This window comes from Camelus dromedarius, chromosome X (assembly GCF_036321535.1).
Source record: "Camelus dromedarius isolate mCamDro1 chromosome X, mCamDro1.pat, whole genome shotgun sequence".
Taxonomy (NCBI): domain Eukaryota; kingdom Metazoa; phylum Chordata; class Mammalia; order Artiodactyla; family Camelidae; genus Camelus; species Camelus dromedarius.
Window position 1 is genome coordinate 83,658,666 of NC_087472.1, and position 27,041 is coordinate 83,685,706.

The 27,041-nt window shown below is 51.1% G+C and overlaps 1 protein-coding gene across 12 annotated transcripts in view; it reads left to right on the forward strand.

The window, feature by feature from the left end:
* BCOR (BCL6 corepressor) overlaps positions 1 to 26,367 on the forward strand; it is a 113,635-nt gene extending 87,268 nt beyond the window's left edge. For 4 of the 12 annotated variants that reach the window (XM_064483279.1, XM_064483277.1, XM_064483276.1 and 1 more), the window contains exons 3-16: positions 1,153 to 1,231; positions 2,140 to 4,980; positions 5,625 to 5,678; positions 6,154 to 6,340; positions 12,531 to 12,791; positions 13,107 to 13,451; positions 14,006 to 14,331; positions 14,665 to 14,919; positions 19,764 to 19,930; positions 20,899 to 21,044; positions 21,452 to 21,529; positions 21,737 to 21,893; positions 23,039 to 23,326; positions 25,463 to 26,367. In XM_064483279.1, the coding sequence (XP_064339349.1) occupies positions 1,153 to 1,231; positions 2,140 to 4,980; positions 5,625 to 5,678; positions 6,154 to 6,340; positions 12,531 to 12,791; positions 13,107 to 13,451; positions 14,006 to 14,331; positions 14,665 to 14,919; positions 19,764 to 19,930; positions 20,899 to 21,044; positions 21,452 to 21,529; positions 21,737 to 21,893; positions 23,039 to 23,326; positions 25,463 to 25,523 (5,245 nt within the window). In that variant the 3' untranslated portion in view covers positions 25,524 to 26,367. Of the gene's footprint in view, positions 1 to 1,152; positions 1,232 to 2,139; positions 4,981 to 5,624; positions 5,679 to 6,153; positions 6,341 to 12,530; positions 12,792 to 13,106; positions 13,452 to 14,005; positions 14,332 to 14,664; positions 14,920 to 19,763; positions 19,931 to 20,898; positions 21,045 to 21,451; positions 21,530 to 21,736; positions 21,894 to 23,038; positions 24,182 to 25,462 lie in introns of those variants that run through there. The other 8 variants (XM_064483283.1, XM_064483280.1, XM_064483281.1 and 5 more) reach the window with 8 other exon arrangements.
* Positions 26,368 to 27,041: the final 674 nt, after the last annotated feature.

A 27,041-nucleotide genomic window follows, 5' to 3' on the forward strand; every position in this document is an offset into this window, starting at 1 on the left:
GCAACCCGGCTCAGCGAAGCATTGCCGCCCTTTAAGAGATTAGCCCCTAAAGCGGCCTTTCAGTGCACTTTCGTCCTTAATTTATTATTTCATATTTATGAAGGAGAATTAATCCCAGTCTATATGCTGCTTTAACTCTAAATGTCAGAAGTGTGGGCCCAGGTGGATCGGCATTCGATGTGCTTTTAAAACAAATAGTTTGCTCAGTAATAAATGAGGAGATCGCCACCCTTCACTTCGTTTAAGCCCAGGGTTTCTCCCTGTCCTCTGCCGCCTGTTCGGCGAGGCCATTGGCTCCTGGTTTCAGTCACCCGACAGCTCTGTTATGCTTCCTAATCAGTAATTTTGGAGTGTGGGGTAGAAGTAGCTAAGCAGTAGATAATTGAAGCTGCTCTTTGGGGTAATGATGAAACTTTCCTCCGCCGCTTGTCAGCAATTTTATCCTGGGGATTTGGAAGTTGGCACCAAGCACTTTCTTTATCGATGCTCTCTGATAACAAGTCCCAGGGCAGCCGCAGCAGCCTGGCACAGATGTGCGGCTTCCTCTGGAGCCTGGAGCAGCTGACATGCGTATGATACTAGTGTGTATCCCCCAGCATTTTGATAAAGGCAGTCAAATATGGCTTCATTATCACCATGGAAACCAGTTTCATAGGACATGGTCTTTAACTTTGGGGGAAAGTTTTGAAAGCCTGTCCTCTTGGGTAACACAGAAGTGATTGATGTGGCCAGCCCATAGACTTTAGCCGTGAGGTCCTCCCCCTGGCTTTGGCCATTGTACTGCTTAATGTCTGTTCTTAGGTAGAGCTTATAAGGGTTGGCTTGGACAGCTGAGCCCAGACTAGCCTGCTCAGCTTCTCTAGAGAGAAGATTGTGAGGGACAGGTGTTTGTGCCTGATTTTCTGTCTTGCCCACCCAACTCAGGGACATTTGTGATTCCACATCCCCATTGCCCTGCCTTTGCTTCGTTTTTCCCAGTCCACTAGGATCACCATTTGGGGACAACTTTTAATATGGGCCATGGGGGAGGAATTTTTTTTTTTAAGGGCAATTGGAAAAATGGGAATAGAAACTGGTCTGTTCTGGGGCAGTCTATGAAAGATGGATTAAGTGAAGAATGCTTTCGTGAAGTTGGTGTGTCCTTTTAAATAGGAAAATTCCCGTAAATGATGGTGACGCTTCAAAGGCCAGACTGGAACTAAGGGAAGAAAATCCCTTGAACCACAACGTGGTAAGAGATTAATGGCTTCTGTTGATGTGCTATCTGAATATCAGTGATCTGTAATCAATCGTACATTCATCTGCATACCATTAAAGGGCCTTTGAGGGGCCGGGGGCGGTGTTTCAAGGCAGGGCTGAGTAGAAAGCCTAGGCTCCAGGATGAGGCCTCCCCTAGTTTCCTCCTGGCTCGCCATTTCTGTCTGCGTCCTCTAGCGACTGGTGCGATACTTGCTGCCTTTTCTTCGATAAGCTACGTGCCATATCAGTGCTCCTAGCCGGATAAATTTCCAGCCTCCAATAGACCCTTAGGGTTTACCTTCCCAGTAAAATATCAAATGAGAGCTGTCTTGAGACACCAGGGAGGAGAAGTCAAAAGACGCAACTACAGTTTGACCCATGGCCTCTTTATTGATGTAGGAATGAGACAGCTCAAGTCCTCCGTTCCTTGCTGAGCCCCTGAAGATTGTTTTTTGTTATGTTAAATAATGCCTCTCTACACCCCGAAAAGCACAGTGCACATCGCCCCGCCTCCACCCGCCTCACCCCGGGTACCCCACGAGGGTGGTGCTGAGAACAGTGCAGTTGGTGCCACCTCAGTTGTAGCCAAGAATTTTTGCTGTGAAGGTGGATTTTCCAGAGTTAATAGATGACTGAATGAAAGCAGGGGCCTCAAGTCTAAAGGGATCAACGTTTTCTGTGCTTTGAGGATACTAGTTGAACAAAGGTGAGAAGGCAGGCAGCAGAGGGTTCTGGATAAAGAGGGAGGGGGCCACAGAGCTTGTGAATCCTTTTTTAACCCTTTCTACTCAGACGTTGGGGCTGATGTCAGTCACGTTGAGCCTAGTCTGTGGTGTCTCTTTGGGATGGGCTACTTTGAAGGCGTGTCCTCCGTAACACCCATGTTCTTCTTCTGTGAAGGTGGACGCGACTGCGGCCCATCGGATCGATGGCCTGGCCGCACTGAGCATGGACCGCACCGGCCTGATCCGGGAGGGGTTGCGTGTCCCTGGAAACATCGTCTATTCTAGCTTGTGTGGACTGGGCTCAGAGAAAGGTCGGGAGGCTGCCACGACCACTCTAGGTGGTCTGGGGTTTTCTGAAAGAAATCCAGAGATGCAGTTCAAACCGAATACGCCTGAGACAGTGGAGGCCTCCGCTGTCTCTGGAAAACCCCCAAATGGCTTCAGTGCTATATATAAAACGCCACCCGGGATACAAAAAAGTGCTGTCCCCACGGCAGAAACACTGGGCTTGGACAGGCCTGCCAGTGACAAACAGAGCCCTCTCAACATCAATGGTGCTAGTTACCTGCGGCTGCCCTGGGTCAATCCTTACATGGAAGGTGCCACGCCAGCCATCTACCCTTTCCTTGACTCGCCAAATAAGTATTCCCTGAACATGTACAAGGCTTTGCTACCTCAGCAGTCCTACAGCTTGGCCCAGCCGCTGTATTCTCCGGTCTGCACCAATGGGGAGCGATTTCTCTACCTGCCGCCGCCTCACTACGTCAGTCCCCACATCCCGTCGTCCCTGGCTTCGCCCATGAGGCTCTCGACACCTTCGGCCTCCCCAGCCATCCCACCTCTGGTCCACTGCACAGACAAAAGCCTGCCCTGGAAGATGGGCGTCAGCCCTGGGAACCCGGTTGACTCCCATGCATATCCCCACATCCAGAACAGTAAGCAGCCTAGGGTGCCCTCTGCCAAGGCGGTCACCAGCGGCCTGCCGGGGGACACGGCTCTCCTGTTGCCCCCCTCGCCTAGGCCTTCACCCCGCGTCCACCTTCCCTCCCAGCCTGCTGCGGACACCTACTCCGAATTCCACAAGCACTACGCCAGGGTCTCCACCTCGCCCTCCGTCACCCTGTCGAAGCCATACATGACGGTCAGCAGCGAGTTCCCCGCAGCCAGGCTCTGCAGCGGCAAGTATCCGAAAGCTCCCGAAGGAGCCGAAAGTGCCCAGCCAGTTCCTGGGCACACCCGGAAAGCAGCGGGTCAAGACAGAAAAGATGGCAGCTCACCTCCTCTGTTAGAGAAGCAGACGGTTACCAAAGACGTCACCGATAAGCCGCTAGATTTGTCTTCGAAAGTGGTGGGTGTAGATGCTTCCAAAGCTGAGCACGTGAAAAAGATGGCCCCCACAGTCCTGGTGCACAGCAGAGCTGGAAGTGGCTTAGTGCTCTCCGGAAGTGAGATTCCGAAAGAAACTCTATCTCCTCCAGGAAATGGCTGTGCTATCTATAGATCTGAGATCATTAGCACGGCTCCCTCGTCCTGGGTGGTGCCCGGGCCGAGTCCCAACGAAGAGAACAACGGCAAAGGCCTGCCCCTGAAAAACAAGGCCTTGGACTGGGCCCTCCCGCAGCAGCGCAGCTCTTCGTGTCCCCGCATGGGCGCCGCAGATGCCGTGGTCACTAACGTTTCAGGGTCGGTGTCTAGCGCCGGCCGTCCGGCCTCCGCGTCGCCGGCCCCAAATGCCAACGCAGATGGCAGCAAGACCAGCAGGAGCTCCGTGGACACCACGCCGTCCGTCATCCAGCACGTGGGCCAGCCCCCGACCACGCCTGCCAAGCACAGCGGCAGCACCAGCAGCAAGGGCGCCAAAGCCAGCAACCCGGAGCCGAGCTTCAAAGCAAATGAGAATGGCCTCCCGCCAAGCTCAATATTTCTGTCTCCAAACGAGGCGTTCAGGTCCCCACCGATCCCCTACCCCAGGAGTTACCTCCCTTACCCAGCGCCCGAGGGCATTGCTATAAGTCCCCTCTCCTTACACGGCAAAGGCCCTGTCTACCCTCACCCAGTGTTGTTGCCCAATGGCAGTCTCTTTCCTGGGCACCTTGCCCCAAAGCCTGGACTGCCCTACGGGCTGCCCACGGGCCGGCCGGAGTTCGTGACCTACCAGGACGCGCTGGGGTTGGGCATGGTGCACCCCATGTTGATACCTCACACGCCCATAGAGATCGCTAAAGAGGAGAAACCGGAGAGGAGATCCCGGTCCCACGAGAGGGCCCGCTACGAGGACCCAACCCTCCGGAACCGGTTTTCCGAGGTGCTGGAGGCTAGCAGCACCAAGTTGCATCCGGAAGTCCCAGCGGACAAGAACCTAAAGCCCAGCCCCAGCTGGAATCAAGGGAAAACTGTCGTCAAGAGCGACAAGCTTGTCTATGTAGACCTTCTCCGAGAGGAGCCAGATACGAAAACCGACCCTAACGTGTCCAAACCCGGCTTCGCAACTGAGAGTGTCGGCCAGAGCGCTGAGCCCACCAAACCCCCGACCGACCCAGCCCTGCAGCCGCACCGGGATTTCATCGCCCTGAGAGAGGAGTTGGGACGCATCAGTGACTTCCACGAAGCCTATACCTTCAAACAGGCTCCGAGCCAGTCAGTCTTCAGCTTAAGCAAGGAGAATGTTCCAGCGGGAACCAACAAGGAGAACCTGGCAATTCCAGTCTCCACTCCGTTCCTGGAGCCAACCCTGGGGAGCGATGGTCCTGCTGTCACTTTTGGGAAAACCCAAGAGGATCCCAAACCATTTTGTGTGGGCAGTGCTCCCCCGAGTGTGGACGTCACCCCCACCTATACCAAAGAGGGAGCTGACGAGTCAGAGTCAAACGATGGCAAAGTTCTGAAGCCAAAGCCATCTAAGCTGGCAAAGAGAATCGCCAACTCCGCTGGTTACGTGGGTGACCGGTTCAAGTGCGTCACTACCGAACTGTACGCAGATTCCAGTCAGCTCAGCCGGGAGCAGCGGGCTTTGCAGGTGAGCCCCCCGACCCGAATTTCAGGAACTTGACCAGTTGTCAGTTTTTTTTTTTTTTTTAAATGTGTGAAGAGGACTTTGGGGGGGTATGGTAGGGCAGGACACTGGGCAGGTTTTGGTTAATGAAGCTAATGGTAATTTAAATGTATGAAATGTGTCCAGTAAGGGGATGTGAGTGGATATTTCAAGTTATTCTGTAGATTTTTTAAAGTAAACTCCACTCAAATGCTGATAATGGAAGTTTTAATTATTGCGAAGGATGTCTAAAGACTGCATGACATTTACCTATCAATTGCTTTGATTTCTCTGCCATTACTGTACGTTAACAAATATACCTAAAAGCGCTGCTTAGAATGCCTTACGTTGATACTTGGTGGAGGTGTGTAGCAGCCGCATGTCTGGGATTCATGCGATTTTTTTTTTCCACCAAAAAAAAAAAACTCGCTTAAAGGGATAGAGTATGTATTTAACTTGCTAGTGAATGATAGATGTTGTATAGGAATTTCCTTAAGATATTTTACTTTTAATTAAAAGATAAATAAAGCCAAATTGTTTTGCAATGTTAAGAAAAAAATTGGTTTATGCTTATAAAAATGGATGAAGTTATCTAAATGATCCATTGAGTGCCCATTTTAATTACATAGATGGAAGGATTACAAGAGGACAGTATTTTATGTCTACCCGCTGCTTACTGTGAGGTCAGTTCTTCAAATTTTTATTACTAGAATCTTCCATAAACCTTTTGAGTTAAATTTCATTTCCAAATATACAAAGGGAAGTTTGTGGGCCATGGTCGTCTTTATTCATTGTGCATTTGTTTTCTTTTCTGTTGTGTTTTTGTTTTGCTTTCTTTGCGTTGTGTTTTTGTTTTGTTTATTTACCTTCAAAAGAGAATGTCTGTCTCTCTGCCACAGTGTATGTACGGTTGTACATACACACCGTGTATATCTCTATATACGTTATGGCTTTATGAATAAAGAGTGTGTGACTACTTACATATAGACACTCACATTTTTTATCGTTAAGTTTTAAAATATCTCAGTTGTATCATAAATTGTGGTTGGTTTTGGGCAAACTTTTCTCTGAGAATACTTTCCTTTAAGGTAAGGCTAGTGAAATAGCTTTGATGGTAAGGTGTGTGTTTTTTTTTTTCCGTCTCCGTTCTCTTTCTAGCGTGCAATGATGCGCTTCTCAGAGTTGGAGATGAAAGAGCGAGAAGGCGGCCACCCCGCAACCAAAGACTCCGAGGTGTGCAAATTCAGCCCCGCCGACTGGGAAAGGCTGAAAGGAAGTCAGGACAAAAAGCCAAAGTCGGTCGCCCTGGAGGAGGCCATTGCCGACCAGAACGACAGTGAGAGATGTAAGTGAACCCAGGTGGCTCGCGCGAGCTCCCGCGTCGCTTGGAACGGGGCAACGCTCCCGGAGCTGAGGGACGGACGTGAGGAAGCTTTCAACCACCTGGCATCCGGGTGGTGGCTGCTCGGAGAAGCAGGCCACTCTTGTCATCTTTGCCAGCCACAGAGTGCAGGGCTGATTGTCCTTTTGACCGTTGTGGCATCCAGGAATGAGGCACCTATGAAAGATGATTTCTTGGGGAACATCTCCTTTTCCAGAGAAATGCTGGTCCTGTAGTTAGTGTAGCAGTCTAATCCAATAGAGCAGAGGAAAGACAGTGCAGGACCTCAAGTGTAGCATGTCTGTGTTCTGTTCGTAGCAGGCACGGAGGTGGATTTTTGGTAGCTGTGGAACGATCTGTCCAGCTGGAACCAGGCCCTCCGTGGTGCCAGTCAGTCTCCTATGGTCCGGAATGGAGAGTACTCGTATTCTCCCTCCGAAGGCAGACGTTTTGTTAAAATGGGCTGAGGGCTGATGAAGGCACCAGGAAGATAGTCATAATTATTTTCTGTGGTGGGTTTGTCTGCCATCATTAGGAGTTGACAACATACTCCTAGAGCGTGGGATAAACGAGGCCGTTCTTCCCACTACACAGAGGGTGTATTAGGTTTTGGAGGCAAAATGTGAAGTGCTTTCCTCGCAGTCCCCTCCATGGTCCCCTCCACAGCTGCTCCCCTGCTGTGGTCGACTTTGGGATTTGTTCTCAAGACATCTCGGGCTAATGAGATGTGTCGGGGAAGGTCTTGCTCCTGCTTCCTTAAACGTGCGTACTTGTGGCCCGCTGCGGACCCCAGAAACCTCGTCGGTGATGGTGAATTAAGGCATCTAGGTGAACGTCAAGGAGAGGGTGGGCGCGAAATCCTCCTGACACAGGACAGTCAGGGACGGTGGGTGCGCGTAAGAGCTCTATGCCCTTGGACGTTGTAGGTTTGGTGTACCCCCAGGACACTTGGGTCATAGGTGCATGGAGTCCAGGAAAATTCGTGGTCAGGGATAGCATGCTTCTCACTGCTTAGAGCACAGGACCCCTCCTCACCTCCAGCTCATCTTCGGCGTCAGACAGAGGCCTGTGGCCCGGGTTCTGGGTGAACCCCGCTGGGACGGCTTGGTTCTACGTTGCTCCTGCCGGAGGGGGTTTCTGTGGCCAGTCAGTGGCACCCTTACCCGAGGAGCGGGGACCCTTGATGGGCCTGAAGTAAACGTTTCGGAACTCTTCCCCATCAAGGGATTGGAATGGGAAAGTGAGGGGTCCAGACTGCTCTTAAGTTAAAAAGGCAGCAAGAAAGCCTTTCTCCTTGCTGACGTTCACGAGTGACACACAGCCCTCCCCTTCCTGAGTTGCTTCATAACACCAGCTCTTGGGAAAGCTTCTCAGAGGCTTGGTAGGAGTGGGAAAGGCCAGGTTCCTGGGAAGGCACTTCTCTGAGGATGAAGATCCGCCTGTGAAGGAGAGTCCCTCTTTGTTCCGGGTGGATGATGGGAGGAGGAGGGTGGGAAGGGAGCCGGTCTCCGTCTTCCTGCCCTTTGTCCTGTGACCTGGCCAGACCCAGGGTGGCCGCTGCCCTTCACATCTCAGTGGCCTCACCTCGGCCTTCTTCCCAGGGAAGTTTGTGTCCTTCCCAACTTTCCTGCTGAATCTTGAGATGAGAAATCAGTGTGGCTGATGGGGAGCAGGGCCTGAGCCCCAGATGATTCAGAAAGCCCTCCCCCAGTGCTCCTCTTCCTTGTGTCCCTCCAAGCTCAGACTCGTGGGTCTGTTCCCAGAGCACACGGGACATGGCCCAGCGAGCCATTATTGGCCCCCGAGGAAGGGCAGGAGAAGGGTTGGGGAAGGTGAGGGGCTCCTTTTGAAAGATCAGGGCCATCAAGGAGGTGGGTCACCATCCCCAGTGTTTTGGGGACTTGTGGTTTGTAGTTGGTCAAGAAGGGTAACTTAAAGGAACCATTGTCCTTACTGCCACCTCCTGATCAGGGTGTGGCGGTTGTTCAGTCCATTCAGCTGGAAATTAACAGGCCTCCTTGTCCTTGGGCCATCATGTTATGAGCCCACATGGGCTCAGGTCCTTCTCATGGATGTCAGTGTGGCTGAGACCCAAGCTGTGAGCTTGTGGGAGCTGGGGTGAGGAGTTGGGGTGGGCAGGGGTCACATTAGAGAGTACAGGACACCTTCAAGATGCCTCCCCACTTCTGAGGCAGCCCTCTACCCCTGGAGACACCAGGAGCTTCTAAGGTGGTGGGTGCTGCTTGCATGGCTTCAGTGGCCCTGATGTGGGTGCATCTTGTTGAGGGACTTGCTTAAGAAAAGTGAATTAACTTTGAAAACACAGTGGTCTGGATTTTTACTTATTCTTTATGATCATAGGGGTGACTGAGTTAAATTTTTATTTTAGAAGTTCAACAAGCGTGTTAGGAGGCTCCTCGAACTTGGGAGTTCATTACTAGGATCCTTTGGGGGCATTTGAAGATGGGGAGGGACAAGGAGACATTGGTACCTTACTTCTCAAACTTAGAGTGACCGTCTCCCTCGCCAACCAGTTGGCTGGGACAGACCTAGGACCTGCTTGGTGGCAGTGCCCACCAGGACCTGGAAGAAACCTCAGTCAAGGGGCTTCAGAAAACTTCTCTTCCAGCTGAGCCACCTGGATGTTTGTAAATGACTTTTAACTTGGGACAGAAATTCCCTGGGCTGCTTCTGTAGAGGGCGTAAGTTTTAACAAGGTTAGCCTTTACTGGAGGTGCTATGATTAACCTGCAGAGAAGGGAGTTTTGATCCTGGGGAACCTTCCAACATCTAAAAACCCTCCCACCTTGTTTAGGCCTCACCTAATCATGGGCATGGCTCAACAGTGGTGAGGGTGCTTTGTTGCCACGGTGACTTGTAAATGTTGCCATGGTGATGCTTCTGAAGGTGAGGCTATGGCGCAACCATAATAAATTACGGGATATATATGCTGTGAGTCATATGACCATGCTGCAGGGAGCAAGTGTTAAACCTCAAACAACAGCCACGTTCACATCTGCTTAGACAGGGTGACCAAGAGCACATGGCTTTCCTGCTTTTAGAAGGGCCAAAAGTAGTGGCGATGGCGAAGCCTGATGGTTAGAATCCCCGTGTATCTATTTATCTCCCCATCTCCTTTGCCCTCAAGGGTAATCCGGTGGGTCGTGGTTAGAACAGAGTCACTGAGAAGCTCCAAGTGACGCGGAGCCTCTCCCCCGTGGCTGGTGGCTGTGTGTATCTTGGGCAGTCAGGGTGGGTGCTCTTCAGGGTTATGACCAGCCTGCGTAAAGTCACATGAGGTCTTGAGGGGCCTTTACTGAGGGGAATCTTTGCCCTGAAAGGCTCGGGGGTTGGGGAAAGGGTGGACAGACCTAGTTTCAGACGAGGTCCTCTTCCATTACGTGGAACAAAGCAACTAAACTATGGGTGATTTCATTGAGCCCCAACTTCAGCCATGGAGCGTTCCTGATAATAGTTCAGGATGAGGAACCACAGACATCACACCGTGGGAGTCCCTGGGGACAAGGCAGGAGGGGGGCTATCGAGAATGTTGGGCCCATGTGCAGCACACTCTCAGTCTCGGCTGGTGAAGAGGCGCCTTCCACACCCAGGCAGCTTTCAGCACATGGGAAGCCAGGAGGAGACAGCTGGAAGAGTCTGTCCTGTAGGGGTGCTTCTGCTCTTAGGAGCAGAGGGAAGAGGTTCCCCAGTCAGTCATTGCCTGCCAACACCTGAGAAATAAAGTCATCTCAAGTCGTCTAGGTGGTTTTCCATGGGCAAGAGATGCCAGCCTTTTGTGGCATAAGGTGCGGTGGGTGAGATATAAACTAGTTTCACTGTTAGGTAGGAAGTTTGCAGTGAGGGTGAAAACTTAGGTAGAAAACCTTCTCCCAGAGTAAGATGCCTCTTTAGATGGTTTGAAACTGTAAACAGATACAGGGTTAATATGTAATCTCTGGAAGTGGAATCAGAAACACTGGGGGTTGACAGATTCTTAATGTGGTTGAAGACATCAGATGTGGGCAGAGGTGGCAGCTCATTCTGGGTGGGGCCACATGCTGGTTAATCTGTGCCCTAATGGGGACCCTGGAAGGCATTGCTGACATCACCCAGTCACCACTGCTTTCAAATCACCAGGTTGGAATGGAACCATCTTTGCTACCTAAAGTGGAGGAGGGAGAACACATTTTAAAATTAACTTTAAAATGGGACATGGGGGTTCTTAAGATAGCCCTTACATTTCTACGCTGGTCCCCTCCCAAGGACGGGGCTTTCAGGGAAGGCTGATTGCACTGGAGAAGTCAAATGGTGTTTGGGGCAAAAATTCAAGCTGGTCTGAAAGGCTTATTGTCATTTGGTTAAAGTGATTTCTCCAGCTGGTCCCTGTGCTGAGCCCGCCCGTGTTTATGAAGCCCACCTCCGGGAGGCGGTTTGTAGTAACATTCCCACTTTACAACTGAAGGAGGCCGAGTTGTAAAGTGGCGCTGTTACTGCCAGAGCAGTTAAGAGGGTCACAGAGCAGCCGGAGTGAGAGTTCCCCCTCTTCGTTGGGCTTGTGGTGGTCTGGGCTGCATCGCTGGGAAGCACAGGCCAGGGGTTCGGGCAAGCTGTGGGGTTTCTCCCGCTGCCATGACAGAAGACCCGTGTGGTTGCGGTGACTCCATCATTCGTTGGCAAGGGTAGATGGGGATCTGTCCCGCCTTAGGATGCCCTTGGAGAAGAGGTGGCTGGGTTCTTTCCACCATTGAGAGCACAGGCTAGCCAAGGCCAGGGTGAAGCTCCTTCCTCCCCACAACTGACTGCTACTCAGTACTGGGAATGCCCCTCAAGAGAAGGCTGATCAGGCGGCCAGCGGGCTGGGCGCAAGTGGGAGTGGTGTTTGAAGTTGACTAGGGAGAGGAGGAAGGATGGGAGCAGCATGTGAGGGGCGTGTTCATGTTTTCATCTAGCAAAATGGCTGTGGGGGGCTAAGCTCCGGTGTTACCGAAATACCAAACTCATACCCTCCGGTGATGGGCAGGATCTTCTTAGGGGAACACCTTAACATCACAGTGATCATTACAGAGTCATTGTGTGTTAGAAATATATGCAACCAGCAAAGCAGTCAAGCTATTTCTTAGGCTAAAGCCAAAGGGGAGAGTGATTTTAGGCTGGGATGATTGGAGGAAAAGCCCCAAGCCGATGCTGGGTTGAGTGGAGGGAGCAGACACAGCACAGGTAGAGCTGGAGTGAGAGCAGTTAGCACCTGACGAAGGGGGCTGTGTCTTGTCTTTAGAACGTCTTTAGATGCTTGCGTGTGGAGGAAGGCACGCACGGAGGAGTGCCAGGTGGGTTGACCAGCATCCCCGTGGGTGTGCGTGGTATCACCCAGGGCCTTTTTCCTAGACAGGAAGTAGGAGCAGTGATAAATGCTTCCTCCCCCACAGGTGTGGGAAGAGGACAGAGGGACTGGTAGCCATTGGGTTGAGTTTGATTGACATTGCTCTGGACCCTTGTGTGCACACCAGGAAATCTTGCCTTTGGCTTTGCCAGACTCGTCTTCCCTTGTTCTCCCAGCTTCCCTGCCTCCCACCATTCTTTCCCGACTCTCATTTCACCCTCTCCCCCACTGACTGACCCAAGTGAACGTTGGTGCTGTCCGTCGGGTAGAGAACATTTGGGGGATATTTGGTTTCTATTACATCAGATTCCTTTTATTTCAAAACAGTGACCTCAGCAACTGTTTCCATAGAGATTTTGAGTTCAGCCTTAGCTTGGTTGACTCTTGCTTCAGGGTCACCCGTCCCCTGTGGGAAGGGGGCGTGAGTGCCATCAAAGTTGACCCGCTGGGAGGTGGCAGGCGGGGAGTTCTCTCATACATCCATCCAGACAGATGATGTTGATGCCTCGTCTTGCTTCTCTCCTGCCCCAACTATGAGATGGCAAAAGGGAAGCCGTGAGTGTGCGTCACGCCTCACTCTCCAGCTTCCCTTCCTTTGGGTCACTGTCTTTCTGAGGGTTCTATGCTTCCAACGTGTGAGGCCCCTGGTCTCCCAAGGAGGGTCCGTTGGGAGCAGATTACCTTGGGCCTGTGGGGGGGTCCTGCCTGCTCCCCTAGCCCTGCCTGCTCTTCGTGACCTATGTTCCTTCCTTTCCGGGTTGTCTCCCCTCCCAGGCGAGTATAGTGCTGGAAACAAACATGACCCCTTCGAAGCCCCCGAGGACAAAGACCTCCCCGTGGAGAAGTACTTCGTGGACAGGCCGCCTGGGAGCGAGCCCCCCGCCGACCAGACGGCCCCAGACATGCCACCCAGCCCCACACTCCGGCTGGACAGAAAGCGCAAGGTCTCAGGTGACAGCAGCCACACCGAGACCACTGTGGAAGAGCTGCCGGAGGACCCTCTGCTGAAAGCCAAGCGGAGGCGGGTCTCCAAAGGTGAGCTCGGGGTGGCTTCGGGGCCGCAGGGCACGGTGGGGGAAGTCCTGGGGTGGAGCAGTAGAGGGTTCCAGTCTTGCCCTGGAGCCCCGGGGGAAGCCGCTCACACCTCCCCGCCCCCCAAGCCAGGTGCAGGAGCTCCAGCCCAAAGATGGCCAAAGAGAAATAGGCCCTTTCCCAAGACTGGGTGACCAGCTCCAGCCGAGACAGTGACCACACCCTCCCCTCCCCCACCCCCATTAGTGATGTGTAAGACAGTTTGTTCCCCCCCCCCCAGGGGGCTTTTTGATTAATTTGTAGTTATTTCTCCATTAGATGACTGGCCTGAGAGGGAAATGACAAACAGTTCCTCTAACCACTTAGAAGACCCACATTATAGTGAGCTGACCAACCTGAAGGTGTGCATTGAATTAACAGGGCTCCATCCCAAAAAACAACGCCACTTGCTGCACCTTAGAGAACGGTGGGAGCAGCAGGTGTCTGCAGCAGAGAGCAAACCTGGCCGCCAGGGCAGGAAGGAAGTGACCCAGGCCGTGCAGCCTGAGGTCACAGCCCAGGGCAATAACATCTCTGAAGAGAAAGCTGGCAGGAAAAGGACCGAGGCCAAAGGCAACAGAAGCTGGTCGGAGGAGTCCCTCAAATCCAGTGACAATGAACAAGGTACGCGGGGGCCACTCCCTGACTGGGTCTGTGAGAAAGGGCCCGGAGGGGACCTAAGGGCCACCTAGCACGTGGCAGGCAGGGAGTTCTCTCTCATGAGGTCCTTCTGGCCTCCACACTTCCTTCTGGAATGTGTACTTTGAGGAGGGAGCTTGACTTCTGGGCTGTTCCCCACCCAGCCCGCCCGTGGCTAGGCAGGAAGGAAAGTCTGGGGTGACAGCCTCAGGCTGTTCCCGGTCGCCCAGTCCCCGGAACCCAGACCCTTAGAAGTGGGGCTGGTTGAGAGGGAAGGGCTGGCTTCTGCCCTCTTGTCCCGGCCCTTTGAAGCAACTTGCCATTTGGCATTCCGTGGGTTAACCTATTTGCCAGTTGAATGTGGGATAATTAAAATATTAATGCTTTGAAAACATAATTGGTATATCTTTAAAAACTGAAGCCGCTCCAGTGATCAGTGCTAACAATGGGCTTTTCTTTCCGCACTGGCTACAACTGTGTAACGCCTGCTTCTTCTCCCCCTGCCTCCCGCCCTCCCACCCCCTCCCCTCTGGATTTAGGCTTGCCTGTGTTCTCCGGCTCTCCGCCCATGAAGAGCCTTTCATCCACCAATGCAAGCGGCAAAAAGCAGGCTCAGCCAAGCTGCACGCCAGCCTCAAGGCTGCCTGCCAAACAGCAGAAAATTAAAGAAAGCCAGAAGACAGATGTGCTGTGCAGAGACGAAGAAGAGGATTGCCAGGCTACCTCCTTGCTGCAGAAATACACCGACAACAGCGAGAAACCATCCGGGAAGCGACTGTGTAAAACCAAGCATTTGATCCCTCAGGAGCCCAGGCGGGGCTTGTCGCTGACAGGGGACTACTACGTGGAGAATGCGGATGGCAAGGTAACTCTTGCTCCTTGCTCTCCCCCCTGGGCCTGTGCAAGCACATCCTGCCTGCCTGCTCCTCTGCTTCTGGGGACAAAGCTTTCCTTTTCCTGAACTCTTCTCCCCCCCGCTCCCCTACCCCGCGCCAAAGGCACTACCCCGTCCTCGGGGACCTGGCTCCTGGGTGGTGGTGAAGTTTCCAACTAGTGAGAATGCAACCCCTTCCTCCCCAAAGAAAAGCAAAGGAAAAAGTGCTTTCCTCCGCTCAGGTTTGTGACTCGGGGAGGAGGGGAAGAGGCGGGTGGAGGAAAGACGGCCTGAAAATGTGTGCACTGCCTGGTTATGTGATAGGTGACCGTCCGGAGATTCAGAAAGCGGCCCGAGCCCAGTTCCGACTATGATCTGTCACCAGCCAAGCAGGACCAGAAGCCCTTCGACCGTTTGCAACAGTTGCTCCCAGCTTCCCAGTCCTCGCAGCTGCCACGCTCAAGCTCCCCTCCAGAGACCACCCAGTCGCGCCCGATGCCACCCGAAGCGCGGAGACTTATTGTCAATAAGAATGCTGGCGAGACCCTCCTGCAGCGTGCTGCCCGGCTAGGCTACGAGGTGAGCATCCCTGTGGGGGCCCTGGATTCAGGATCCACCGGCTGCTGCTCCTTGAGGTTGAGGGTGAGGGCACGCTGGCTGGGGCTGGCTGGGGCTGGAGCCGGGGGCGGGGGGCGGTGCTCAGCCCAGCCCCCGCAACATGAGGGGCCGGGCTGGGTGTTCCAGCAGGATGTTTGCGTTAGCCCCACTCCACTGCCGGCTCTTTGGTGGCTTGTTCAGTCGCGGTGTGAAAAGAAAGGCCTCTGATGTTCAGTTCGTGTTCAGGCAGGTAGGCTGCTTCGGCATCCTCCAGTCTCGCTCACTTATCTCTGATATAAAATCTGAGATAACCCAGGGCTTGGCGACTGCGGGAATTTTAATGAGCCCTTTTGGATTCTGATTAGCAACGGGGAGAGAAGTTACTAGCTCTGTTTTGGGTTGCTCTGCGCTGTTTGGGGCAGAGTGGTGCCCCTGTGGGACAGCAGCCGGGAAAGGTCTGTGCAGCGTGGGGGTGGGGCAGACCTGAGTGGGCAGAGGAACCAAGGGCTGATGCGGAGGGAGGGGCGAGGGGATTGAGCCTTGTTCAGAACTCACTGTCCACACCACCATATCCTGACCCAGCCTGGCCAATGACAACAATAGCCCATCTTGCCAGAGCAATATAGATAGAAAGATAGCTTATATCTTTCTAAGACCGTGTGATCCGTAGTAACTCCTTTCACCCTTTTAACATCTTCATGTGGTAATAACTAGTGTTAGCCCACTTTCAGATGAGGAAACAGCCTAGGAGGGTTTAAATGATACTTTTGCAGGTAGCAATCTGGCCATCTGGCTGCAAAGCCCACCCCTCCCCCACCTCACTCGCAGAGGCAGGCTTGCATCAGAATTGCTCTCCTTACAGTTCAAAACCTCTGTGAGATAGATTACTCCCTCTGCCCTGCGCAGCTCCCCCACCGCACTTGTCAGTTGAAATTGTGATGTAATAGCCCACAGGGCAAAGGCATTTTTTTTATGCTGGCATCAGCCCTCTGGGAGTTGAATGGTGACAGTAAAATGCAGCTCAGCAGGCTAAGTGTGGAGGTGTGGATGAGCACTGGTGTGGCAGGATCCATGCTAACCCAGAGCTCTGGTTCCCACACCTCGGCCAGCTCTGTGCCCCTGTCCCCTGTGCCTTGAGCCCTTTGAGGTGTGACTGCCCCCGCCGTGAGCTCACCCTCCAAGCACGATTGCATGGGTGGGAAGTTGGAAGCACTGGTCCTTTGCCTAGTTTGGGGGGTTGTTTTTGGTTGTTGTTTGAGTGTGCTGTTTGCACATTTGTTGTTTCTATCAACATGTCTCTTGGAGACCTCTCGATTAGCTGGAGAGAACTTTCTGGTAGTTAGCGCAGTTACTTGAAGATGAAATCCGAGGGGCACCCAGCTGGTTTCCCAAGAGCTGAGAGCAGCAGCACCTAGGAGGACAGGATAGATGTTGCACATGGCACCGAGCTAGACCCCACATGCCAAGCATCAGCTCATGACACGTCGTGGTTGAGAAAATAGACTCCTGCTTCCAGCAAACGTGGGAGATGAGAGCAGGGGAGGGCAGGAGGGCAGCCTGCTGCACCCGCTGTGGAGGGCAGGGCTCCTAGCCCCACCTTTGAAGTCAGCATCATTTCTACCAGTCTCCCTTTGGGACCAGAGACCTCGAGAGCCTCGTTGGTCCTCTAAGAAAGTTTCCATTTGGGTTTGGTGGGTCTGAGGCTTGGACCCAGGGGCAGTTGATCCATACTTTTTTTTTAGGCTACCTGGCCTCTGACAGCACCGGAAACCTGGGGAATGTTTATGGTCAGACAGCTTTTTAGTCTTCAAATGTAAATTGCACAGATGACCAGTTTTGATGCTGGATGTTTTGAATACCAGATGAACACTTTCAACTTTGTATCCAACTTTCTGGGATTTAGTCAGGCAGAATTTTAAATGTTGGGATGATGGCCCAGTCAGGAAATGTGGCAGTTTAAATTGTTTCAAATTGAAGGACAGTTTGCTTAACCCGATAAAGGTGTGGTTTGAACGCACAGTTTGGGAGGGTTTTCCTGAACTTTTGTCTTTGCCATTCTCTGCTTAGCTAAACACAAAGATACCATGTACAGGAAAAAGGCTGTCTGAGCTCTACGTCATGTTAATGTGGTTCTTGAAGTTAAGAAACACACTCTGGCTTCAGATCTGCGTTAAACAGATCACTTGCATGGCCAGAGACCTCAAAGCTTTCCCTCCTGGTAAAAAGGCTTCTGTTTCTTGGGCTAAAATGCCAATGTGCAACCACATGCTTGTGCGTTTAGTGGTGATGGTTAAATTTTCTATGAATTGAATAAATCATGTTTTAAAAAAAGTTAATGAGGCATTTAATTAATTAACAATGTCGGGTTTATGGCCTTTATGGTTACATTTTGCGGTTAATGGCATTCGGCTTATAGCCGCTTAACAGAGAATTGTCCAACAAAAACAGTTTGATTTTGTTTGGGAACGGGTGGGCTGCCCTTCAAACACTCCCATTTCTAGCGGAGAAAATAAACCAAGAAATGGGTTGGGTAGACAGACTTGCCCGGCCTCTTAACCATTCTCTCTAACTTGGTGACAGAGGTTGCCGTCCGTTTAGAGGCCATCGTCCTCCTGGCTAGGAGAGTGTAGCTAGCCACTTGACCCCAACAGACAGGGCCAGCAGGATGCTCACGCAGCTAGGTTGTATCCCTCAAGCTGAGTCCCTCTTGGGCCTTTTGAATCTTCCCAGCTGACCGCGTACCAAAAGACCTGAGGTAGAGGTCTAGTACTTCGTGTTAATTGAACTTGGGGCTTCACCTCTCTGGGCTTCAATTTCCCCCAGTGTTGAGTGTGAACAGTATTACCTTCCTTCCTGATATCTCCTGGGTTCCTGTGGGATGACAGAGGACACACTCATCCAGGGGAAGGAGCAGCACTGTGAAGCACCATGTAGGTAGCGGTAACATGGCTGAGTTAGGACAGCCTGTGACAGAAAGTCTGACCTGGCCGCTGGGCTCCTCCCGCCTTTGCTGCCATCTTGCAGGAGAAGAGGGTTGACTTACCCATCAGCTTGGGTGTCCTTTCATTTCTGGTACCCTCAAATCAGCCCTCGTAGCGATAAGGGTTTCCAGGTGAAGGCCCTAATTGCCAGAGCAAATAAACCCTGAGTTGATAGAACATCAGGCAGGCCGCGGGCCTGGATAAATTGATCCATGCACAGCAGTTGGTGGCGGTCAGGCCTGATCCCCCAGCCACGTGACGGGACCTCTCCCTGGCTGGGGCAGACAACTCGTTAGCTTGCCGCCATCCACTCGAGTCTGGCCACTGAGGGCCCACTAAAAGAGCAGCAGCTTCATGCGGTATCCTGGATACCAGGGCTTGGGGCAGGTGGCCTGGGAGCCCAGAGGATTGTGGGCTTTCTGGCAGGTTAGGATCTGAACGAAGAAATGCATTTGTAGATGTGCCTTCTCTCTCCGTCCTCTTGTTTTGGAAGGGAGCTGAAGATGGCCAGGTCTACCAGCACGCCATGTTAGGTTCCCAAGGTGAGCACAAGTGATGTTCTAGGTCGCTCCCAAATGAGTGGTCACCTTTGATTGGCATGTCTTCCAAAGGCCATAAAAGGTTTGACAGAGCCCATTTTATGTCTACAGGTGGCTGGAATGAATCCCACTTTAGGTTTAAGAGATGAGTTACTTAAGAGTTGTCACAAGGAAGCCTGACCCCATCCTGTCCCCCCTTACCGAGTGGACCACGTGTTAGGCCACCTGCAGACTCTGCCTACCCCCAGTGCTCAGAACCTGACAGCTCTCTGCTGGGCGTGACTCGGAGGAAAACAGTATAATGTGTTTTCTGGCGGCAAATGCTGTTCTTTGTGTTTGAAAACTTTCTTAATCAAGGTAATAAAACATCGAATAAATTACTGCTCTGCTTACTGGGAGCAGTTTGTATTAATATTTTAACACGCCAAAGAAGCAAGATTAATAACAGTGATTTTAATGCAAACTGTTGACACACGGAACACCTTCTGAGGAGGAGGAAGGCTAGACTTGTTTTATTTGGGTCTGGAAATGTGTAGGTTGCGGTATATGCTATATCAGATCCCTGTCATTAACTTCAGTAAATATGAAAATATAGGATTGATTCTGGCCCGAGTGGGGTGGAGTGAGGTAAAACAGAGGGCGAGGTTGTTCAAAGCATTTCATGTCCTTCTTAAGGATGGAGAAAGAGAGCCTCTCTTTAACGCAACTTAACAACAAACAGGAGCATTTGCAGGCCAGGCTCAGATTCGGGGTCTTGACGGGGTCCCGAGGACCTGGCTAACCTGGGCATCCCTATTCTAAGTTGAGGAATGTTCTCCGGCTGATTTAATCTCTCTGTAAGCATCCATCATCCATACTCGTACCTAAACTTGTGTTGTCATCCCTGACACCTCCCGAATGGGCTCATCAAGTGAGACTGCTCTGCACTTGGCAACGTGTCATCTAAGATGTTAGCAGCCGGGATGCCTCTGTACTAGCCAGGCGAGCCCCTGGGCTGAGGGCTTCCATTGCTCTCTGAATGTGTCTTCTCAGCCGCCCTATGGAGGCCTGGAGAGAAGTTACGGGTAACTTGTCCAGGACCAGGCCACCGGGGCAGCAGGGCCCTAGAAGATGCTGTCTGCATCACCAAGCCCTTCTTCACTCTTGCCCCTCACCAAGACGCCCACCGCCTGCCCCTGCCATAGTGGGGCTCTTGGACCCAAGGATGTATGCCTTTCAAAGTGGGCACTGCCAAGCTCTGGCAAGGTCCCCTTTACAGAGTTCACTGCTTGGTGGTCTCATGGCATCCCGTCTCCTCTCCCCACAGGAAGTGGTCTTGTACTGCCTGGAGAACAAGATCTGTGACGTGAACCATCGTGACAACGCGGGTTACTGTGCCCTGCATGAGGCTTGTGCCCGGGGGTGGCTCAACATTGTCCGTCACCTCCTGGAATATGGCGCCGATGTCAACTGCAGCGCCCAGGATGGAACCAGGTCAGTGACCGGTCTCACTGTCAGTCTGGGCCTGCTGGGGCATAGGCAGTGGTCCTCAGGGTGTGCAGGAAACCCCAGAGGCGCGGAGGTGTTGTCTTTTAAGAACCTGGACTCTTCATCCGCATCCGTTAAATCACAGTATTTAAAATACGTGAGTGGGAAGTCCCAGGAGTACAGACAGGGCCAGCAGCCACTGGCTTGGTAGGGCCTGTCGCACACACCCACATTCCCGGGTCTGGTTCCACCCTGTCCTTAACCTCAGTTTATTGGTCAGAGGCCCAGGGCTGAGTCAGTCCCGGCATCTTCCTGGTTGTATGCCTTGGATGCTACCAGGGGGGCCGGGCACTAGGGCTTTCCTGACAGTCATAAAATTAGCAAAACTGAAATGTATTTGGTGTTTCGTGGTTTCCATTCTCTCAGGATGGGACTGTGGGCAGCGATCTCGACCCCAGAGGTCACGGGTGGGAGGATTCTGTACCCCCCTGAGAATTCGCTCTGGTGACTGCTTCTGGGCCAGAGGGTTGATCCTTAATCTCCAAGTTGCTTTCAGGAGAAGTTCCACTTTACCGCTAGTGTCTCTTTTAAAAACAATTGGCTTCCATGATGCTGGGATTTTTTTTCACTCTGTAAGCTTTCTTCTTACAGTCTGCCACTAATTAAGTTCATTGAAAAGATTTTCATCATGGCATGAGTTCCTCCTTAGGCCCTGGGTTAAAGATACAGCTGCATTTGAGAATTAGGCCTGAAATAGTCCCTTCACCTGCCCTATAAAGGGTTAAGTATAGAAAACAGTAATTTGTCTCCCGACTGTGGGCCAGTCTCCGTGCCTCAGTTTCCCCGACCATCCGCACACCTTGATGAAGTATCACGCCTACCAGGCTGGGCACATACATACGCCCGATTTTGCCTTCTGCCGTCGGAGGCAAGCATCGTGTCCACAAGTCTGACCTTCCCCGCGCCTCCCCTAGGCCTCTCCATGATGCCGTCGAGAACGATCACTTGGAAATCGTCCGTTTGCTGCTCTCCTATGGTGCTGACCCCACTTTGGCTACGTACTCAGGTAGAACCATCATGAAAATGACCCACAGCGAACTTATGGAGAAGTTCTTAACAGGTAAGACGAAGTTCAAGAAATGTGCACTTACTCAAGCGTCTAGATGGTGACTTTCCACCATTTCACCCAGCCCCGCCTTGTTTACTCTGCGTTACACATACTGGGAAGAGCAGTGTAAAGTTGGTCTCCAAGAAGAGGTCCAAACTGGAGTTTTGCCTCTGAGGGCTGAAAAATTCTTAGCTTGCCAGGCTAGCTTTTGTTTCGAGGGCTGGGGCAGCGAGGGCGGCTGTCCCTCGGGCTGCCGGGCCAACAGGTCGGCGGGTTTTCACGAGACACTTGGAGAAATGTGCAGAGGGAGCTGTCAGGGAAGCCCCGTGCCAGCCCCAACGTGAGATGTCCCCGAACTCCGCCAACATTTGGTTCTCGCCAGCAGGTGTTATCTTGTTTCTTTCTCTCTCTCTCTCCAGATTATTTAAATGACCTGCAGGGTCGCAGTGATGATGACCCCAATGGCTTTTGGGACTTCTACGGCAGCTCTGTGTGTGGTGAGCAACGTTGTTTTTAGTTCAGTGGCACGTGAATGAGTTACAGAACCTTTATCTCTGGCAGGGGGAGGGGTAGCCGTGGAGGTGGCCGAGGGGTGCTGTAAGCAGGGCTCAGTTGGGAAAGAATTGTTCAAGGGTCCTTTTTTGATAACAGCTGAAATCGTGCTATGGTTTACTGAGTCCTCTCTCTCGTCTACCCTCCATTAGAACCAGATGATGAAAGCGGATATGATGTTTTAGCCAACCCCCCAGGCCCGGAGGACCAGGATGACGACGATGAGGCCTACAGCGACGTGTTTGAATTTGAATTCTCAGAAAGCCCCCTCTTACCATGTTACAATGTCCAAGTGTCCGTCGCTCAGGGGTGAGTATGGCTGTCGTGTAGTTGAGAGCCAGCCAAGCAGCTCTTGGGGTGATGGGAGTTAGCAGATGAGGATGGGTCGGTGGGTGGGTGAATTCCTCAGCAGGTGTCCGCCCACATCACGTATTGCAGGAAAGGTGGGTGTGGGTTGGGGGTGGAGGCGGGCTCCCAGTACGGCATAACTGCCCTCATCGGAACACACCCCCAGGGCCCCAAGGACGTGGAAGTCAGTGCCTGGAATTGCACAGTTTCAGTCACTAAACTCTTAGGGAAGGGATCCTCCCCAGAAGGCCACCATAGAGCCTTCCAGGGCACTTGAGGACAACACTGATAGACACCCTCTTCTCGTGTGAGATTAGGAAAAGCGCTATATGGCAGCTGTGTCATCACATTTGGTAGATCCGGTCTTGCCCCCATGGTCGGGCCACCGTACGCCTGTGACCAGTCCCTTGGAGTGGACATGTCAGGAGACTGTGTTCTGTGTGTTGACCCCAGTGCTTACTGAGCGGCATTCTCCTTGGGCTCTGAGGCTATGAGCGTGTGTCTCCCTTTGCAGGGACGGTCTCTGAAGACCTGAGATTGCCGAGTTGGGTAGGGTGCATGGAATGGACGTACTACCTTCTTTCTCAAAAGCATCACTCCCCACAGCATTGAGGGGTGGGCAAGGAAAGGAAAGCCAGCTGCCCTTGAGTGTTTCCAGTGCTTTCTCTCCGAGGGTCCTAGGGGTTGTGACCTCTCTCAGGTCGGCAGCAGACAGGTTTTCCCCAGTGATGACAGCAGGGCAGTCCCTTGGAAGAGGGGTGGCCTGAGTTGTGGCCAGAACCGACTGAACAAGTCTTCACTCGTCCATCTCCATTGGCACCCGCGGCACTGAAGCAGCCTGGGGGAGGGGTGCCGCTCCCGCTCTTGTCTAAGTCGGTTGATCCTCCCTAGATGGTCACTTAGCACATCCTGATGAGTCAAAGAGTCCCCCACAGAAGTAGATCTCTCCTGGGTACGGTGAGAAATGGCAGGGGGGCAGGGGGAGTGGCGCCATTATCAAAGCAGAAGTAACAGTCTCTTGTTTAAGCTGGGGACTGGTAGTTACCAGTTAGGAGCGCTTTTAATTTTGCCATGAACTTGAACCACTGTCCTTCCTCTCTGTGCAGGCCTCGAAACTGGCTTTTGCTTTCAGACGTGCTAAAGAAACTGAAAATGTCCTCCCGCATATTCCGCTGCAATTTCCCGAATGTGGAAATCGTCACCATCGCGGAGGCGGAGTTTTACCGGCAGGTGTCAGCAAGTCTCTTATTCTCTTGCTCCAAAGACCTGGAAGCCTTTAACCCTGAAAGCAAGGAGCTCTTAGATCTGGTGGAGTTCACTAACGAGCTCCAGACTCTGCTGGGCTCATCCATGGAGTGGCTCCACCCCAGCGACATGGGCTCGGACGACTACTGGTGAGCTCGCCGGGCCCACGGTGTACAGTGTGTCATAGTGTTAATCCTTGTGCATATGTGTCATAATACGACTATTTCTGTAAAGAAAGGACACTATTACATATGAAAATATCTCTTCTTTATATAAGAGAAATGACTCCAGTCGGAAGGACTTAGAAACATGTTTTTTTCTTTTTAAACTTTTAAGTCAGTTTTTACGAAGTTGTTACAACGTTTCTTTACTTTTCAATGCACACATGCTTTGGGATATGTTTGTTTTTACTTGGAACATTTCTTTCTTTTCTTTTTTTAAGGAAAAACAAATGAGGAAAAGGAGCTCCACGCTTTGACTTAATTTCATACAAAGCTCCGATGACAGAGGCCGTAACATAGGCAGAACCGTGTGGTTGGTTTGGGGGGAGTTTGGTGAAGGCACTTGGCGATATTGTAACTTTATGTTTTGTTTACAGAGTACCTGCTCGGGCCAGGTCAATGCTATTGGATGTGATCCAGTAGTGTCTAATATAAACTCAAACCGTATCCACACACAACAACTAATTGTATGAAACTTTTATATCCTAATTTAAAAGCTGTGAAAGTAGTTTTCACGCATCAAACCGGATTGTTTATATGTTTAAACATTTTATGCTCTTATTTAAAGAAGACTTTGAGCTATTTTTTTCTGTACCCTGTAAAATATTGAAAACTAACATAATATGTTGAGGTTGCTTGAAATTGTACATAAAACTAAAATTTTCTGAATTGTGTGTTTATGTTTGAAATCTGTGTTTTAACTTTGTAAGTAAATTCTCTGCCTTTGTATTTATATTTTACAAAAATTTTCTTAAAAGGCAATAAACCTGTTGAGGAAAGGAGAAAATTGAAGTACCTTGTGTCCTATGTGTTCCTAAAACATTAGTGTTGTCACAAGTTTTTCTAAAGTGGTGTTGATGGTCAGTCCTCTAGAGATAACGTTAGGGCAATTTATAGTGTCTATAAAGCGAAGCAGACTGGAGGATTTCAGGGGAGTTACACTCAGAATACAATGTCAAATCCTATCCTGAAAGCTCAATTTCTGGACATGTATTTGGATGCCTCTATCTTTAGGAGTACCTTTTCTAGAATCAGGGCTTTTGTTGTGTCACTTCTCCCTCTAGACCTCATGTGTTTCTGTTACCTTTTAGCTTCAAAGTCAGATCTGCTTGGCCCAATAGTTGAGGCTTGTGGCTTTGACCCCTTTGCTCCTCCACTGCTCTTACTTCTTGCAGCAGTGTCCCTGCTGGGTACTGTCACTTGGCATTCAATTTCCATCCTACATCCTTTTCATTCCTTCCTGCATTGCAGAGGCTAGAATCCTGGACTCCCTTGCAGCTAGGATTCTGACTGGTTGTTCGGTTTGGAAGGCAGAGTGAGGTAGAGGCATCTTCCTGCTCTACTGGCTGCTGATAAGAAAGATCAGGGGCATATTGGCCAATTGGAGTGACTAGACCAGCCTTCCAACACTGGCTCTCCCGCTTTGTGGCAATGAGAAGCAGTAATGATTGTGGTGGCAGCTTTCTGTTTCCTGGATGACAGTCTCAGCAGATTATTCTTAAACCCAGTGGTTCCAGTGTCCTCCCTGACTCACATTTCTCCAGCCCTCCCAAAGATTTTATAAGCATCTGATTCCTTGTATCAAATCCATTTGAGCTCAGAATGTCCTTAGTGCTTTTCAGTCTTGCATTGAACCCTGAGAACCCTTAGGCAGAGCAGACGGAAGGGTCCTCTGGGATCAGAGAAGAGGCTGAAGAGATGATGTACTTGAGTGGGGTCTTGAAGTACGTGGAGGGAGAGGGCCTGCAGACTATGGCCTGGCAGGTGGGAACAGGAAAATCCAGCACTGACAGATGTGGAATGAGAGAGAGAGAGCCCAATATTGGCAAAGACTTGGAGTACCAAATGAAGTTTGGGGTGCACCCTGAAGGCAAAAGGGAGCCAACAAATGTGCTTGATTTATTTTTTTGATTATTAAAAAAAAAAATGCTTTTTATTGTTTAAAAAAATCCAAGCATTTCAGAAATAGAGGTTCTTATCATCCCAAGCCAACCCTTCCTCCTCCCCTTCCCCACTCCAGGATTCAAACCAGTGTTAATAGTTGGCTGAATTTTTGTTTCTCAGGAAGTCATCTCAAGCGGCAGATGGGAATGGATCAAGAAAAAGCAAATTGCAAGACCAGTAAAACAGACCTGCAGAAATGATTTAAGCAGAACAGCACCGGTGAGCCTGAGCTACTGTAGCCAACAAGGGGCTCCCGAGAGTCCAAATTAAAGCAAAGAATAACTCCAGGGCACTTGGCTCTTTGTATTTGCATTTGAGCTGGAGGTAAAGGGAGGGCCCCGAGGCCAACCAAGGTTCTGTCCTGAATGAAGGTCATTGTATTAATTAAGCCAAGAAAACAGGTGGGAGACACAGGTTTAAGGGGAACAGGGGAAATAATGAGCTTGGTGTAGGAGACATTTAAGGTTGTGGTTCATACAGTTGGAGGAGCTATCGGCAGGTTAGACCACTTACTGTAAGATCCATCAGGGTGTTTGAAAACATGGACCAAAAAGAACTAAAGAACTGACCCAGGGTACAGATGAGCTGACCATGACCTATAAAGGTTAGGCTGTCAGGGAACTCCCTGTGGGTAAAGACGAGGTACCATGGGTGTATAAGCACCCGCTAACCCCCCATGAGGATAGAGGGAGCCCAGGTGGAGACCACATCCCCCTGGGTGTAGAGGAGCTCTCCGTGGTGAGTGAATGAGAACGCGCTGACTACAGGGGGATGCCAGGTTATAGAGTCACTCATCCTGCTCACCACATTGGAGGCAAGTATGGTTCATTCAACTTATGAAGGTGTCTCTAAAGGTCAAGGGCATGCCCTCTGTCCTGTCCTCCATCCTGGCTGCGATGTGGCTGTGACAGCTATAGCCACAACAGCCACCCTGGACCCTGAAGCGTGGAAGTCAAGTACTCCGCGCGTTTGGAGGAGCCTGGGTCCCTGAGGACCTAGTGGGACAGAGCTACCATGCCCCGCCCTGCCCTGCTCCGATGTATTGAGAAAAATAAACAATTCTGTTGAAACCACTGGTATTTTGAGTTTTCCTGTTACTCCTGTCAAATCTAATCTTCACGTGCTTACTATCTGTGTGCACTTGGGCGTGTGCCTCTTTCGTACTGGCCCAATAGGGTAACAGCGAAAGACTGAAAACACCCAAATCTCCATCGGGCAGGCCCTGTTTAACGTAACAGCGGTACATCCGCGCGGTGGCGACTATGCAAGTGTACGAGGAGCTGAGGACCAGCTCTAAAAATTGCCTTAGTGTCCTTCAGGGTATGTCATTAAATGAGGAAACAAAGTGAAGAAAAGTATGCACATTTCCTACCATTTAAGAAGGGGATGGGGGAATTACTCATATACACATAGGTGTTTTATTTTTTAAAAAAAAAATGAAAATATAGACATCTTTGAAAAAATGAGTACCTCTGGGGAAAGAAGACCAAGCTGCGTGGGAACGGGATGGAAGCTTCAATTCTCTGAATGTTTTTCAAATACTAATTTGACTTTAGAGTTTACATGAGTATGAACCGAAAGAAACGGCAAATCAAGAAGTAGATGAAGCAAACCTAACTATCGAGTTGGTAGACTAACCACACAGAAGAGAACTATTTCAAGTGACTAAAACACAATAAAGTGATTATATAATCCCTCA